This window comes from Mchenga conophoros, linkage group LG15 (assembly GCF_057382185.1).
Source record: "Mchenga conophoros isolate Kocher_MC1m ecotype Shallow Benthic linkage group LG15, M_conophoros_male_GT1.1, whole genome shotgun sequence".
In the NCBI taxonomy this organism is placed as follows: domain Eukaryota; kingdom Metazoa; phylum Chordata; class Actinopteri; order Cichliformes; family Cichlidae; genus Mchenga; species Mchenga conophoros.
Window position 1 is genome coordinate 13332106 of NC_140540.1, and position 16644 is coordinate 13348749.

General features: G+C 39.2%; 2 protein-coding genes across 7 annotated transcripts; both read left to right on the forward strand.

Moving 5' to 3' along the window:
* Nucleotides 1-6108: 6108 nt before the first annotated feature.
* On the forward strand, nucleotides 6109-8997 carry LOC146558001 (uncharacterized). Of its 2 annotated transcripts, XM_085247067.1 has the most exons (3): nucleotides 6109-6236; nucleotides 6882-6996; nucleotides 8343-8997. In XM_085247067.1, exon 3 carries the CDS (start codon nucleotides 8405-8407, stop codon nucleotides 8774-8776), a length of 372 nt encoding a protein of 123 aa, XP_085103193.1. In that variant the 5' UTR covers nucleotides 6109-6236; nucleotides 6882-6996; nucleotides 8343-8404; the 3' UTR covers nucleotides 8777-8997. The 2 variants fall into 2 exon arrangements, with proteins under 2 accessions (XP_085103193.1, XP_085103194.1); XM_085247068.1 differs by lacking the exon at nucleotides 6882-6996 and having other exon boundaries at nucleotides 6120-6236.
* An 875-nt stretch (nucleotides 8998-9872) lies between these two features.
* Nucleotides 9873-16049, forward strand: paplnb (papilin b, proteoglycan-like sulfated glycoprotein). Of its 5 annotated transcripts, none has more exons than XM_085247877.1 (13): nucleotides 9873-9974; nucleotides 10201-10280; nucleotides 10621-10730; nucleotides 11481-11541; nucleotides 11631-11733; nucleotides 11801-11931; nucleotides 12383-12703; nucleotides 12926-13102; nucleotides 13179-13329; nucleotides 13415-13495; nucleotides 14696-14849; nucleotides 14965-15040; nucleotides 15421-16049. In XM_085247877.1, exons 2-13 carry the CDS (start codon nucleotides 10224-10226, stop codon nucleotides 15700-15702), a joined length of 1704 nt encoding a protein of 567 aa, XP_085104003.1. In that variant the 5' UTR covers nucleotides 9873-9974; nucleotides 10201-10223; the 3' UTR covers nucleotides 15703-16049. The 5 variants fall into 5 exon arrangements, with proteins under 5 accessions (XP_085104003.1, XP_085104002.1, XP_085104005.1 ...); XM_085247876.1 differs by having other exon boundaries at nucleotides 9877-9974; nucleotides 10198-10280; XM_085247879.1 differs by having other exon boundaries at nucleotides 9877-9974; nucleotides 10198-10280; nucleotides 15424-16049.
* Nucleotides 16050-16644: the final 595 nt, after the last annotated feature.

Consider the following 16644-nt stretch of genomic DNA (forward strand, 5'->3'; position numbering starts at 1 on the left):
CTGAGCTGCTTCCAGCTTTATTTGTGAAGAGCACAGCAGCTTACAAAATCACGTAGCTAGCTCGTACAGCTGCCACGTAAAAATTTCATAAGCTAAGATGACCTTAAAATAATGGGGCTAAGTGCGGTGATGCTAGCGTTAGCCATGTTAGCACGTTACCTTCAACAGGTGGTCAGACTGCATAAACAGGCACTCAGTCAGAGGTTGCGCTCTTCATTTTGCTGCAGGGTCCCTTCATTCTTCACATATCCGTGTTGAGCCGAGTGTAAATCCCAAGGCTGAACGGCCTTTGTACAAGTACACACGCTTAGCATGGCGAAGCTATGAGCTAGAAAAATCCAGGCAGACAGCCTGTGTCTGTCCAACCAATCAGAGAGCTCCTTACATCCCACGGTGTGGCTAATTTGAATAGCCACAGTATTTTTAAAATGAAGTTGTTGATCCAACAGCTAATCCAAAAATTAATCCTGAGCGAACAGGAAAGGGAAATGGATTTTGAAATGCAGTTTATTAAAGTGCAATTGGAAAAAGGGGTTTGAAATGAAGTTTATTACATTGGAATTCAAAAATGTTTTTTGAAATGAAGTTTTTAAAAAGCATTTTAAAAATCAGTTTATTAAATTGGAATTCAAAAATGAATTTACAAATGGAGAATTTATTCTACAATTCATTATTTTTGGCTCTTGTGGTCCTCCATAAAAAACAGTCATCATGTAGCAGGAAGCATGAAGTTAAAATCTTGTAAGTGGTACAATAAAGTTTTCATCCTGAAGTGATATCATTGTTCCAGGATAAATGTCTTGTCTGAACAAAAGTTGCCGCTAGTCAGGGAGATGCTAACCAGGTGCTGGGTTAGTTCAAATCCAGCCTAGAGCATTTCTATGTGAGATTTGCATGTTCTCCCTGTGCCTGTTTGCTCTGTGTTCTCTGGTTTCCTCCTACACTTAAAAAATTATTTACAGGTTAGGTAACTGTTCATTCTAAATTGGATGTAGGCGTTCAATGCTTGTCTGTCTCGCTGTTTTATCTCTGTGACATGTGTCCCATGACATCTAGGTTAGGCTACAGCTACTCTGTGGGGGAAAATGAATGGATGGTCTCGTCTAAGTCATGTACCCAGATTAATTTTGGGGTAAATTATATAATGCTATTGTTTTTCTCAAATTATGGAGCCAAGAATCATAAGGATGATCACCATGTTAAAACTGAGGCTTCAGACCACATTACATAGGTGGTCCATTTTATTATACAGTATTTAGTTCAGCCACAGTTAAACAGAGATGACAGATCACATCAGATTTTCCTCAGTCCAGCATATCACTGATTTATAAAGCTTTACTGAATGATTTCTCAGCATAAAATTATTTATTACAACATAAATGTTTATGCCACTCTGTCTAAAGATCATTTGCGCCAGACTGGATCCGGTTACAGGCTTCCCAGGTGAGAGTTCTTGTCAAAAATTTCTAAAAAGAGCTAGAATGTCACCAATACGCTCTTCTACATCTCCCTCCCTACTTTATACATAGCGGACAGATGGAACTAGGCTATCGGTTTGCTAAAGTTAGCCACGCAATTAGTTCACACACTAATTAGCTGTGAGAGGCAGAGGCACACCAGATTTCCCCAGTGTCTAAAACCCGTTTCCCAGCCTGAAAAAGAGTAAATGAGGTCCTGGCAAAGACAGCAGAAAATATCCAGAAAGAAAAACATGGCAGCTCATACAACAACATTTATCAAAGAGTGGCGTTGTTATGGGAAATGTGAATGGAAATTTTAATCCTTCTTTGTGGGAGAAACAAATATTCCACATTGCCTAATCAGGAGTAACTCAAACATCTATATCTGTTTTATATAATATCATAATATATATATCAGCGGGAGAAAAAGAATTTAGATGGTGTCTAAACTTTCCATGAACCCTCCCCCACTTTTGTTTATCACCAAATAATCTTGTAAAAATTAGACCATCTTAGGGCTTTAATTTCATGTAAATATCTCTCATCCTGCCCTCCTTGCTGCTGGGATGAACTGTGGTTTCACTTTAGGGCCAGGGGTTCTTTAAAAAGCCAAATTCCCACATGCTTCTATTTGTTTTTACTGCTAGCCAAATGTTTTACTTCACTGGAAAGAGAAAATAATGTCTGGTGAGTGTTCCTGCAATGTGTGGGCATGTGTGGAAGCACATGTGTATGAGTGTATACTGAGGGGAAACTGCACGCCCGAGAATGTGGAAGAAATACAAAACAATTAAAGCTCTGTTAAGAGAGTGCAGTGCTGGCAGGCATCTCATATCAGGTGCAGCAGAGACCCAACAATGGAATGCTCTGAGGTGGTGAGCAGATCGATGTCAGACGTCTCACTTGTCATGAAAAAGGCCCAGATGCTTCACTTGATGGACAGTCTGGACACATTAGCCATTCAAAATGGACACAAGTCATGAGAAGGTCAACTTGATGCCTTCAACCTTGCATGAAATCCCTGCAATTTCCCTGCAAAGTCTTTGATGAGAATCATTACTGTTTGCTCTGATTTTTTTCTGGCCTGGTTCACTGATCAGGTCACGCAGTAAGAGCCAGTTTTATCATTTCTATTTATGGTAATGCCTCCAACTAGCACAGCTATAGTCTTTAAACCAAATCTCATTTTCATCAATGGCATCATCTCAAAGCACATTACTTTTCAGTTTCAACATTTGACAAAAGTAGCAGAAATCACACATTTTCATCATCTGGGCCTTTTGTTTTAGGCAAAGAAGGGGGGAAATATTTGAAGCTTCCCATTCCAGGGAACATTTTGTAACAATCAGGTTTCTGAGCAGTGTCCAGCAGACTTCACATTGTTTCTCTAAGGGGGAGAAAAAAATTCTCTGGCATCATATGAAAGCGGGGGAGGCCTGATTGGAACATTAGCTATTCATGCACTTGTACTTCCCTGGGGGGACGGGATCGGGAATCCCACCCATTTACCAGAAAACGAGAACGTCTCAAGGAAACTGATCCCGATCTGATGGATCTGGGTGGAGCTCTGTTAAGCTGTTTTTCCTTTCACTTTTAGACCAAATCTTTTTCAGAATGTAATATTCTAAAAAGAAAAAAAAATACTTCTTTCTTTTTAAGATATTTAGCTGAAATCCTTTACAGAGCTGACTGACAGTTGACTGACAAGTCAAAATTTAAATTAAAAGAGAGAAAAAAGTTCAAATCTAGTTCTTTTCCCTTCTTGATTTTTTTTGTATGATCATTTTCATCTACAAAAACCTAATTAACCAGCCGATACATTAAATAGTCTGTGAAGACAAATACAAACAAAGCATATATTTAGTATTTATTCTGTTTCTATCCCACACATCAAGCGAGCACAGAGTAAAATGAACATTCATTCAGGGTTGGGCTCTGGATGTACCTCTGTTTCTCTTTTTGGTACTGCGCATGTTTGCATGCATACGAGTTAATCGGGGCATTTACTGTATCCTTCTTCAGTTGCTTGCTTGTGAGTTGTTCATCATTCAGTTTTGTAGTCAGTAACTGAAAAGCATGCTCTGTTGTGTTGAGATCAGGTGACCCACTTGGTCACTGAAGAATATATCATTTCTTTGTCTTGAGAAACTCCTGCTTTTGCGGTATGCTTTGGATTGTTATCCATTTGCAATGTGAAGAGTTGTGTTCTGTTTTGCAGCATTTAGCTGAATGTGAGCAGAGTATAACTCTGTACATGTCACAATTCATCGTTCACATCATCAACGGCTGCTTTATCCTCTTTGCAGACCTCTTTCCATTCATGAAGCCTTCTAGATCGTAAACTATGATATGTTTAGCTCCTATAAAGCATTCTTGATTTGTTGTGAAGCAGTTTTCCTTAACCATGGAAATAATTCTGTCATCATCCACGTCTGAGGTATTTCAGTCCTTCTGGTGTTGCTGAGCTGACCACTTCTTTTTAAGAATGTAGAAGATTGCTGATTTGGCCGCTACTGAATCTTCCAATGAATAGCCATGAAATGCAAGTTCAATATGTGGAATCACCTCCATTTCTTTTATCTGCCTAATTTGTCATGGAATAATGAGAGAAATTGCCCCTTTTGCCGTGAATTGTCTAATTACATGTTAGCCTCTGAAAAATGGGCCCTATGTCTAAAAATGGCCATATATTTCTGGCCCATTTACACCAATGAGGTGCCATAAATAGTGTAGGAATTCTGTGTGTCAAAGACCCTGAACCCTACAAGGCCCTAAGGACTGAAGGCATGCGTGAGCCACTACCTCGTAACTTTCCTTTTTCTTCAGTGACAGAGAGCCTATTTATGCCCACATTTTGAGAATAAATCACATTTGGGAAACATTTTCATGAAACTTTTTCTTCCTTTATGAGCAGTGATGATAGCGGCCTCTCTGAAGGCATATGCAGACGAATCCAGAGTTTGTGTTCAGATTGTTTGTGCAAATCCAAGCCAGTGAGAGATAAGGACAGAGACAGAACGGCTGAGACAAATGTGCGTCCACATAATCCACGTAACTGTTTTACCTAGACTGAATTCTAGACAGATAGATGAATGAACAAGGTGCCAGAAAGTCCCAAGGTTTTGAAAACTGATATTATCACCACCACCTTACTTGATAAACCTCAGCCACCTAATGCTCAAGGTAAACAAAATCAGCCTTCAGGAATTTCCCCGTTCCCATAAACTTATTATTCAAACCAGATCAAATCCACTTTTTTGTTTCTTCCTCTTTTATTTTTTTGTTTTTTAATTTTAATTTTAATTTTCATAGTTTCTTTGTGGTTTACTTGCAATTAGTGCGCTACCAATCCGTTAACATAAGCCACATACAAATGCTATGTTAATTGATACATTTATATACTGTTGTAAAGAGGGGTTCAGCCACGGTCAGACATCTGAAGGGTCAGGGGGTTGTTGCAAGTAAGTTTCTGTTAAACCTCCAAGAGTGATTCTATTTTCTGAGGCACCTCTGACACTCATCTAGACCGCAACAATGCCCCCTTTCTCCTGTCTGCCTCACGCTTGGCTGGCCTCTCTGAATACGACCCAGGGTGAAATAATCCATACTCCTGATCCCCCACACAGCACTTACATAAAGAGCACCCACCTAACCACAAATGCAAAGCTACACATTTTAGTCCTTAAATGTTTTTAGGAGCTCATTGAAACACATGCATAACCTGTATAGAGTTGGCAGCCGCCTGCAACTTTAAACCTCAACAAACTATAATTGAGAATTCACATTTGCAAAGGACAATAAATAAAGCACACATAAAAAACGAGTTGGTGCACATAAAAGATACAGAAAAAGTGTATCTCAACCTTCCTAGCTTCCACAGAAGTGTATGGAAAACTTAGCTAAAAGCGCCATCATGTGGAAATGTTTGGAAATACACAGGCTTTACCATCAACACTTTCAGCATTACACACACACACACACACACACACACACACACACACACACACACACACACACACACACACAAAGAGAGAGATAGATAGACCATAGTATCTAGTTTCTTTGGATTATTGTAAAGTAAAAAAATAAATAAATAAAGGTGAGGGTGCATTAGCGCACGCAGCATGGGTGTCTTACACATCTGTGATGTTTCATTCAGATGACATTACCAAGCCACTTTCTGCATGCATTACATTTTTATGGCTCCAGAGTAAGGATCCGGGTGCTCTGGAGCATTATATGAAATGCCAAAGGAGACCTGAAACTCCTGAGCAGCTGAAATCTTACACCAAGCAAGAATGAGAAAACATGTTACTGTCAAAAATAGAGCTTAGTATTTCGCATTAACAGTTACAGAAGGGTTTCAACATTTCATATGCTGTCCCATTTTAAATATAGGGATCACCGGAATTTGAAATCATTGCATTAAATTTCCACAAACCATTATGATTTTACACGGTCCCAGCATGTTTTGAAAATGTGGTTGTGAATGAAGAAATGAACTAAAATAAACTGCAACATGTTCATCATGATGTTGCCTCTGAAAAGTAAAAGGTATCTGTCCTTTACAACTAAATGTTCTGCGTTGATAACGTACAGCAGGGTTTAGCCCTAAATAGCACCATTGTGGGCATCATAGCACAGAGGGAGTGAGTTAGGAGGAGGGCAGGCCTGCTGCACTCTGGCTGGGATCCATACTTAACACATAATCTATATTATCTTTAGTCTGCATGTTGACACATTCCGGATACGCTCAGTAAATAACCACAGAGACAAGTAAGACTTCATTTTCTTGTATTTCGCTGATGGGAAATTTTTAAAGTTTATTGATATGTTTTGTTGAATACTATAATGAATACTTTGCTTGATTTTTGTTTTATTGATCGGTTTTTGTCTGGTTTTGTCTCTTCGTGCTTTAGTGAAGAACTGATGAGGGTCTTTTTCCTCCTGATCTGTCATACCAGTATTTTTTGTGAGCTTTTGCTTTGAAAAATTAAATCTGCCACCTCATAAATACGAAGCAATATTTTTTGAGTAAAACGCAACTCAGATATTCAAATACATGAAATTAAAGGTTTATTTATTCAAATAATTGATCATTAAGGCAACTGTACTTGGCATAAACTGTATGTGTACAAGTGAATGTAATTCGACCAGATTCCATTAAATGTAACATTTTATATTGTACTTATGCAACAAAATTACATCAGTACAAAAAATTTACATGTAATGTAACTGCTTAAAGTCTTACACACACACACACACACACACACACACACACACACACACACACACACACACACACACACACACACAGAGCTGCTGTCTTTGTTGTCTAGGTAATGTGTCCTGAACCGATTCATTAATAATTCATTACTTTTCTTTTGAAACTTACACCCTTGTATTTTACACCACTTTCAGAGTAAGGGTATCCCCCTGACATTGGCCTCCATCGAGCAAGTTGTCATGTTTTGATAAGAGACCGAGGGTGGTGAGGTCATCGTCTAGACTCCTTATCTTTACAGCCATTTAAAGGGTAGGAACCTTTGGTGGCTCTTTAACACATTTTTGAAGATTTGGATTTTGTCACTGTTTTAATGCATTTAACTATTTAATTCTTTAAAGACTTTAAAATTGATTGAGTGTATATTTTAAAAATCGAATCTTTTAAAAAATTAAAAATAGGAAAGAATACTTTTTTTTTTGTTTGTTTTACAGCACTAATTGAATATAAAAATATTTTCGTATCCAAAGTCCTATTATTACTTTCCTTGTGTTTTCACCTGTCTCATCACTTTTCCCTCCCTTTTCTACGTAGCCCTTGTGGTTTCCCGTTCTTTTCCCCGTCACCTCTGTTTATTGCCAGCATTCTTTGGATCTTCTCTGACGTTTGCGCCAGAAAACTCCGGGAAGATGATTATACACTGTTTTATTTTAGGCTGTTTATTTTTGGGATAACCAATGTAAAAGAATAGTGGCGATGTCTTTGGTCCAGGCTGTGAAATGATCACTTTACACTTTTAGAGAGGTCCCAAAAATTCATTGCATTGACAGCACGCCGGTGCATTCGTGCATACTGTTGGCCTGCTCATCTGTAAAGTTTCCATTACTACTGAACAATATGCAGTTGTTAGAGTAACTGCTGGCATTTGCCTGTAATTCCTTAATGTAAAAGAATGGGCCAGCCACATTCTGCATTTATCCAAATGGCATGTGACATTTCAAACTGACTTGCAGTAGTATAGCTCCACGTGTCTTCAATAGTTCAGCTTATATTATAACATGCATATGACTGTGTGCATGTGTGTCAAGGCAGAGGACGAGGTTAATCCATCTGCTCAGACAGCCGAAGGAGTAAATAGTCTCAATTTGGGAGGAGGGAAGAAACACATAATCTCATGTCCCGCCTGCCCCTCATCGAAGCCGGCAGTAATTTGGACTAGGGGGTGTGGGTGTGGGTGGAGTAGGGGGTTGTAGCTTGGTATAGCCATGTCAGTGAAAGGGCACTTGGATACACATAAAACACATACAACTATACACACATACACCCAGGGCCGCCTCCAGAAATTTTTCATAGGGGTGGCCATATAGGAGTCACTGAAAATATTGGGGGTGGTACACCAAAAATAGCATTTTCAGTTTTATTATGCTGTTGTCAAATATTAATTACTTGAAAAATATAGCAAAAAACAGAGTAAGAAGATAATGATATGCCTAGTTAATTTCCTGCTATTAAAGTTGTTAGATAGAAATGCATTTTTCATTCCCTGTGAAGAGCTTAGATCTGCATCTTTGACATTTCTCACCCAAATTGAATAATTTCTTTGCAGTTGAACCTATCACAGCTATTGGCTACAGCTAAATGCTTCCCTTTTCTTCCAGAAAACTGCTATACTGAAGACTGACTTGAGTATCAGGTGACTGAAAGTTGCTACAACACGAGGATGGAGACAGAACCAAATCCAGAAGAAGGAGCCAGCGCTCCAGACAATTCCAAGGAAGAAGGAAGTCTGGACACATCAGGGTTTGAAACAACTGCTGAGCGTCTGGTGGAGCTGATAAACAGCATGGAGGTGATGCTTTTGGACGTGGAGCAGTTGAGGACCACCTGCAGCGAACAGGTTTCTGAGCTGACGCATGCGGCAGCAGACTTCAGGAAGCAGCAAGAGGACCTTAAAGAGAGCTACTCCGAGCTGTCCCGAGAAATACAGGAAATCGTGGAATCAATGGACGACCTGTTCAGCACCAAGAGTGCCTTTGAACCTCAAGAGAAGCAAACAGAAGCTGAACCAGCAGCTTTGAGGGACAAAAAGTGACTGGCAGATTTAGCTTCTCTTTGTATCGTGTTTGGGATTGTGGTTTTGAGTTTGGATGCTTACATTTTGAATGGATGGGTCGGTGATGGGGCGAGATGCTGAAGTTTGACATCGCTGAATCGTGCTTTATTGTCTTTGTTAAGGTTTTTGTCATTGATTGCTAAGTCTAGCAACAACAATATTTTTTCTTATTTTTATAATATAATATCACTGACTTTATGTATATATATATATATATATATATATATATATATATATATATATATATATATATATATATATATATATGAATGCTGGATTTTCCCTTAAAATAATAGTTTCATTCAAACATTAACAATATGAACCCAACAAAGGCACAGTTTATTGCCTTTCTTTTTTGTTTGATTGCTATGTACTTGCATCTTAAAGGCGATGACAAGAGACTATAACGGCTCCTCTAGTATTGCAGCTCATTGGCACAGGAACGTTGATGTTCACTGATTCCCGGTGTTCCTTGTCCTCCATGCTACGTTCACATCCAGGCCATGCTCCACTGTGGTTTCTTGCTAAAAATAAAACTAAATAGAGCTTTAAACCTATGTTTACCTCCCACTAGCTCCCCTGTTGTGATTTACTCGTCTGTATTTAGTGGTTACAGGATGTGTGAAGGAGACAATCAATGGTGAGACACTTCAGAAAAGGCAATCAATGGAAAATTCTCTTTCACACTGAGTCACGTTTTAGTGCGCTTCGCAAATAATACAACTTTAAGATATGTTGCAGAGACGTATTTAAATTGCACGTGATGACACATGTAACCTCCTTTATATTATGAAATGAACCAAACTTTGATGATGTTCCATTTCTGCATGAATCTATACATTGCCTCTACATTTGCATAATTTCTGTACCTCCAAAACATTTGTGTGAATAAAAAGACTTGATGTAAATTAACAACATGAGTCTCGGTACGTGGAAGTTCTAACTTCAGACATTCTGCTCCAGCAAGAAACATATTTACGATCAAAACAGAACAAAAAAAATAGAAAACCAGTGTTTCTCTTAGTGGTTGAAATCTGACACTTTATGGGCTGTGGTGTCAGTAAGCAGTGAGAGGGTGATGGAAGAAGAAATGCTGGGTGTCGTTGCCTGCTGTCACTGCTGAAGTGCACATCCCACCGTGCAGCTTGTCAGCAAGCTGGGAATTCACTTCAATCAGGTAATTCAGTAATAAGATTTTACATGTTTTTTTTATCCAGCTTTTCATTTGTATTTGCATGGAATAGATACTTGTTAAGACATTAGCAGGGGTCCTGAGGGACTCAGGTTTCATCTGATACACGTTAATCTGTTAATGGATGAATGAACTGCACGCACATCATTTGTGTTAAATGGAATTTCTTGCACTGTAAGTTGCGTTAATTAATTGCTATCCTCGTCAGTAGTTCAGCAGTGGCTTCAGGTGAACATGAATATCCTGCAAGTCCTGGGACTCCTACAGCTGCTGGCTGTACCTGCTTTTACAGTGAGTTTTTTTATGTTAACAATATTAATAGTATTGTATTATTACAGATTCATATCAACAGTACCTTATGACACAGGAAAATATTCCTTTGATTTTTTTTTAAGTGGTAAATGATTTATTTTCTGATGTGCAAGCATGATTAGTTCAATGTGTCACAGAACAGGTTTGTAAAAATGTTGTGTAATGTATAAGTGTTAGTTTGTGGCTAAATGCTATATTTTTTTAGTGCGTCTTGCATGCGTTTAGTGTGTGAGTTAGGGATTTGTGTCAGGTCCTGATGTCCCATGTGGGAGCACAACATGTTCCAGAGCCTGACTTTGAGTTTCTCTTATTTGCTTAGTTGACACGTTCGACCCACGACTACTGGGGTGAGTTTGGAGCCTATGGACCCTGCAGCCGCAGCTGTGGCACAGGGGTGGCAGTGAGAACCAGGAAATGTATTACTTCAAGGTAGGGCAAAGAAATGCATGAAGTAAAGAGCCTCATATTTATATTCATTGCTATTGTGTTTTGAATATGTGAACTTAAGGTAATTTTGTATTCATTTGTAACATTACAAAAGACTCTTTGTTAAGTCTAATTGTTGAATGTTGCCATTGTGTTTCTTAAATTTGTACAGTCTTAGTTCAAGCAGTAGGATCAAAGCCATTCCTTTAATCCTGACCACCTCTCCAACCACTCTGTGCTGGGGGAGGTTTTAGTGTAGATACATCCTATCTGAAAGATCTGTTTCTTTTGATGTAAGCTTCCTGGGTTTACGACCCTTTGGTCAGCAGGAGGTCTGACACACACACACACACACACACACACATTCTCACATAACACACACACACACACACACACACACACACACACACACACACACTCTTACAGAAGTTCACACATATACATAAAATGCTTTGTCTTAGAACCAAGGGGGCGTGGCTTTGTTCTGACGTGTTTTGTGTGAACTGTCTCTCAATAAAAGGTAGCAGGAGGAGGTCAGATCTGGGGGTCATTTTCGTGGTGGACACAGACGAGGCCTCCCTTGCGCAAATAATCGATCGATCGACTGTCTTGTTTTCTTCATGATGAATAAGTCTCTAGAATTAGCGGGGCTTGTGGAAACACAGACCCAACACTCTTCTTATATCGTTTTTAATTTGTGTCTTTTTTAACACTTGAGTGTGCAAATGCCATTTATTTCATTTCCTTCTGCAGGACAGATGGTGGACATAACTGCATAGGATCCTCCAAATCATTCCGCACCTGCAATACACATGTAATTATCCTTTAAACCCATTTAAAAATACTTTCACAAAGAGAAAACGGATAGTATCTTGTTTAAATGTTCGATTTCCTGTCATGCAGGAATGCCCAGTGAGCTCAAGGGATTTCAGACAGGAGCAGTGCTCCCAGTTTGACAGAATGGACTTTAATGGCAAACGCTACACATGGTTGCCTTATTGTGGAGGTACATGTACAATATGTACAACAATATTTAAGTGTTTTTAGGTTTGTGACTCCCTAACCTTTTCTAGCAGCTAATCCATGTGAGCTCAACTGTGTCCCGAGAGGAGAGGATTTCTTTTACCGACACAGAACTGCAGTGGTAGATGGGACCCCGTGCTATGTGGGCCGCAGTGATATCTGTGTGGATGGTGTCTGCAGGGTGAGATTTGGAGCTGCAGATTAGACCTATGCATGTGACTCTTACTTAGTTTGAATATTTGGGTTTCAATGTACCAAATAATCCAAGAGCAGGGTGTGACGCTAGAATAGAGCATAAAAATGAATCTAAATAAGGTTGAAAGATCGCCTGTATATTTTTTACTTTTAAAGATGCAGATTGTTCAAAGCAAAGAAGTTTTTTCTTTATTGCTAACTCTTGTTTGTCAGCCAGATTTAGAAAAAAAGATTGTTGAAGTTAAAGGTAGAAAAAGAATACATAAGATATTTCTGTTGTTATCCTCCCTTTCTTTGATGCAGTCTTTTAGTTTTCTTTTAGTCATAGAGAATTTTACTCTCCTAAAAGGCGATTTATAGGACTCTTTTCACTTTTGTAATACCTGTTGGTTCTTTTTCTTATAGTTATTTCCTAATAATTTGTCTTTTTTTTTTAGATACTGACCCGTGGAGAGTTTATGGGCTTGGATGAAGACACTAACTCAGTACACTCCTCTGCTCCAGTTGTTGTTGCTGCTCCTCGTCCAACAGAGACATTCACATATGTCTATAGAGCTAGTGTGTTTGGCGAGTGCTCTGCCTCGTGCGGCGGAGGCATGCAGCATCGTAGTGTGGAGTGTGTAGTTGAGGACTCAGTGAACCCCCATGTGGTCGACGAGACTTACTGCATTGCCCAGCGCCTGCAAAGGCCACCGAGTCAGCAGGCCTGCAACATGCATCCATGTACTGCAGAGTACAGCGTGTCCAGCTTCAGTGGAGTATGTCTCCTACGGTTAAAAACTATCATATTTGAACTATCCTAATGATATGAAACAGTTATGTCTACTTAGACCATCTTTGCCATTTTAATTTTTTTTTGGGCTGATACAACACCTATCTTGGATAAAGTATGACCTTGTTCATATGATTGTTACACTGCTTGTATTTATCAACTCAAATCAGTTAAAAATATTAACTAAATTGTTGCATTTGATGGTCAGTGTTCAGCAACCTGTGGAGAAGGACAGCAGACAAGGGAAGTTGTTTGCGTTGGACCAGGAGGCGAACATCTGCCTGATCATGCATGCAGTGGACTGGTTCGACCTCCTTCTGTCCAGGCCTGCCGCAGACCTGCCTGTTACACACGCATAACCTGGCATATGACAGAGTACGGCCTGGTAAGGGAATAGAAAGCAAAAAAAAGCTTTAACTGTTATTTTCCTTTCAGCGTTACTAGCTTTGTTTATCTCGCAGTGTTCGAGAAGTTGTGGTGGTGGTGTGAGGGAGAGGAGAGTTGCCTGTTTTGACACTGATTTGAACCCCTACCCTGAAGATCGTTGTGGGTTAGCTCACAGACCACATTCTGTGGAGGAATGCAACACGCAGCCCTGCCCTGGGGTGCAAAGTGAGTGACATCTGAATGCAGCAAGTTCTGATCATTTTTACTTTTATTTATTTATTTTATATTGTCAACCTTGTTTCTTTTCCAGCGGCCCCAAGTGTGCAGGACCCAAGGCCAGGTGGAAGCACTATTAGAGGATTTGTGCCCCATATTCCAGAAGAACCTTCAGGTATGATGAGTGTGGAAATGTTACCATCTTTCTTTGCATGGTTGAGCATGCAATTTCTTTATATGTGGCACTACAACATAAGATCACCCTTGTGTGTAATAGAACCTCATAGAATCATATCATCCCAATAGAGCACTTTTCTCTCAGACTGCAGGCTTGCTTGTAGTTTCTAGAGATTTTAAAAGCAGAATGGGAGGCAGAGCCTTCAGCATTCAGGTCCCAGTTTGGATTTGGGGGAAGTTTACTTTAAAGACTAAGCTCAAAATGTTCTTTTTTTGATGAAGCTTATAGTTTAGGCTGGGTTGGCTGACCCTGAAGCAGATTGTAGCTATACTGCTATAGGGCACAGACTGCTTCAGGAACTTGTCTACTCACCTCTTTTCATTGCCCACATGTTTACACACCACTGCAGCACCAAATCTTTGTCTTCTCTGTCCCGTAGTCTGTATTTAGTCCTGTCTCTATGCTCTTACCCACTATTGCAAAATGGTTGTTCATATGGGGTTGTTTGATTTTTGGGGTTTGCCTTATAGTACAAAGCTCCTTCAGGCATTTTTTCTTGTGATTTGGTACTACTGAATTGAATTGAACTAATTTGAACTGAACTGATATTACAGTGCTGAATAATGAATTAATGAACATTTAGAGACACTCACCCACACAGACATAGCAGTGTTTCACAACTCAGAGTGCATTTTATATATGTGAAATCAAAGCCACTGTAAAAAAACAAAAAAAAAACAAACGTTTCTTAAGACGACGCAGACAGTAATTTTAGTATTGTAACACAGTTGAGGGTTCTTCACGCAATAAAGATAATGTACGCTTTCGGCATGTTGTAATTGTTGCTGTCTAGACTATGACTGTGCTGCCCTCCCATTGCCTTCTTGTATTTCATAGACAAACAGAAAATTCCAAACTTGTTTTAGCCTAATTTCCAACTTAGATAACTGGAGGTAAGCCACAAGCTCAAACACAGCCATTTCTTTTTCCTTCTACGAAGCGTTTTCTGTATTATAAAAGCTGTTTTTTTTAACTAAAAACAACAACAACAAACTTTTCATGACTTATCTTTTATTACCTACAAAGATGACTGAGAACCTACACAGACTTATTAAGAAATGTTAGTCAAAAGCTTTTAAAATTAGAAAGGAATGCATGCATACAGTATATTTGACCTCATTTGTTTACTTGCTTTAGTTTCAAGGCCAGCTACAAACAGTGTGTATGACTCTTACCCTAATGAGGTGAGACCTCACTGTACGCAGTCGCCTTACGGCTGCTGTCCTGATGGCCGTACCTCTGCCACGGGGCCCAGGAACCTGGGATGCTCACAAGAATGTGTCCGCACTAGGTAACATGAGTACCTCTAAACACTATTTTGCAGAAAATGATGTGAAAGTGTAGAGAAATCTTTTCCCCATTTTCAAACTGAAATTAAAAAAGAAAAATCATCGTCTCTGTTTTAGGTATGGCTGTTGTTTGGATGGGGTGACACCCGCTCAAGGATTCAGACAGGCTGGCTGTCCTGAGTACCAGACTGTGGTAGGAATCACATTATTAACTAATTTTATGAGCCAGTCACAGTTAACCTTTCTGAATAATATAACAGCTGTGTATATAAATCTAGTGATGACCTTCACTTAGTAACAAAGTATTTGCCAAGTTTACTAAATTTGAGTGTTCACCAAAAAGATATGGTCAAATAGAAGCACCACAGGGATAAAATATCATGTGTTTTTAGAGCATTATTCACAATAACAACCATAAGAAAGTATCTTTGTCTCTGCAAAACAATTATATAATCATATATGTAACGCTTAATATTTCTTTCACCATTTAAAATGTCTAACAATTGCAGCTCTTTTTCTGCAGACCACACTACAAATATAATGTATATATTGCTTTGTTTTCTCCTATATCAGCAGCACCCATCACCCACTCCTCCATCCACTGGCAATTTGTGCTCCCTGCCTCGTGATGAGGGCCCCTGTGAGACCTGGACGGTCCGGTTCTGCTATAATCCTGCCACTGCCAAGTGTACCGAGTTCTGGTATGGAGGCTGCCAGGGCAATCCCAACAACTTTGTGTCCCTGGAGGCATGCCAACGAGAGTGTGGAGGTGTGGCGAGGGTGCCTGTATCCACATCTCCAAGAGAAACTACAAGGAGAGCGACACTCAGGGACCTTCTGAGAGCAAGGCCATAACCACACATGTCACTGATATCTCCAAAAGTGCCCAGTCATGCTCTCTGTTTAAAGAAAATCAAGTGATTTTGGTACACAAATGTAGCCTATAGTATACACACCAAATAAAGAAAAAAAGAACAACAAACCACATTACATATTTCATTTAAAAATATGATTTGCCATCACAAATATTATAGCTATTTTTCCTGGTTTCACTGTCTTTCAGTTTGTTTTTGTGATCTCCACTATGTCAGTGTATGTGTTGTTGCCCTGTAGGTCGGGATTCAAACAAAAAATTATTTCATTGTAATTACTCAAATTAAATCATATATCCAATTAATAAATGTTCAGCTATGTTGTAATTTTGAAAAAAAATGCTTTATTTGCATCTTCATTTCTTGTAGGGCATCATTACTGACATGTCAATACACGAGCAGGATAATAGTAAAAGCTACTCAGAGGTGCTCCCAAGTTCACAAGGGGTCACCACAACAGCTAGCTCCACTTGTATGCTGGATGTCTTTCTTGATGCAGACCTGAAGGGTTTTGTGTGTCCTCCCAGGGATGAACCAGAGATCTCTCTATGTTAAGTGAATGTGTAAACAGCAAAACAATATAATGACTACAATTTAAATTTACATTTTCCCCCATTAAATAATCAGCAAGTGAGTTCACAAACTCATTAGAAAAGTAATTTATTGGGGGGCCGTTTTCCCACAAACTTCTGTACAACTAGAAGTCTTTTATGCAGGAGCCTTGCAGGGGCTGACAAAGCGTTCAGCCCCTACTGGCTATTAAAAGTAAGGCAGCTTTAGAGCGCTTCTCTGCTGGCTACACTTTTCAGATGCACAACCTGGGTCCATTTAAATAATGTCTATGATAATTAAAAAAAAGAGAATTTAGAAAAAATAATGTGTACCTTTACAAACAAAGTCTGCTGAAAAAAAATCACATTTTAAT

Excerpts from the sequence above, each read along its gene's own strand:
- LOC146558001 (XM_085247067.1), top strand. The coding sequence starts at position 8,405 with ATGGAGACAGAACCAAATCCAGAAGAAGGAGCCAGCGCTCCAGACAAT.
- paplnb (XM_085247877.1), top strand. The coding sequence starts at position 10,224 with ATGAATATCCTGCAAGTCCTGGGACTCCTACAGCTGCTGGCTGTACCT. Across the intron at positions 11,932-12,382 it reads GTGTGGATGGTGTCTGCAGG|ATACTGACCCGTGGAGAGTT; the intron begins GTGAGATTTGGA and ends TTTTTTTTTTAG. Across the intron at positions 12,704-12,925 it reads GCGTGTCCAGCTTCAGTGGA|TGTTCAGCAACCTGTGGAGA; the intron begins GTATGTCTCCTA and ends TTTGATGGTCAG.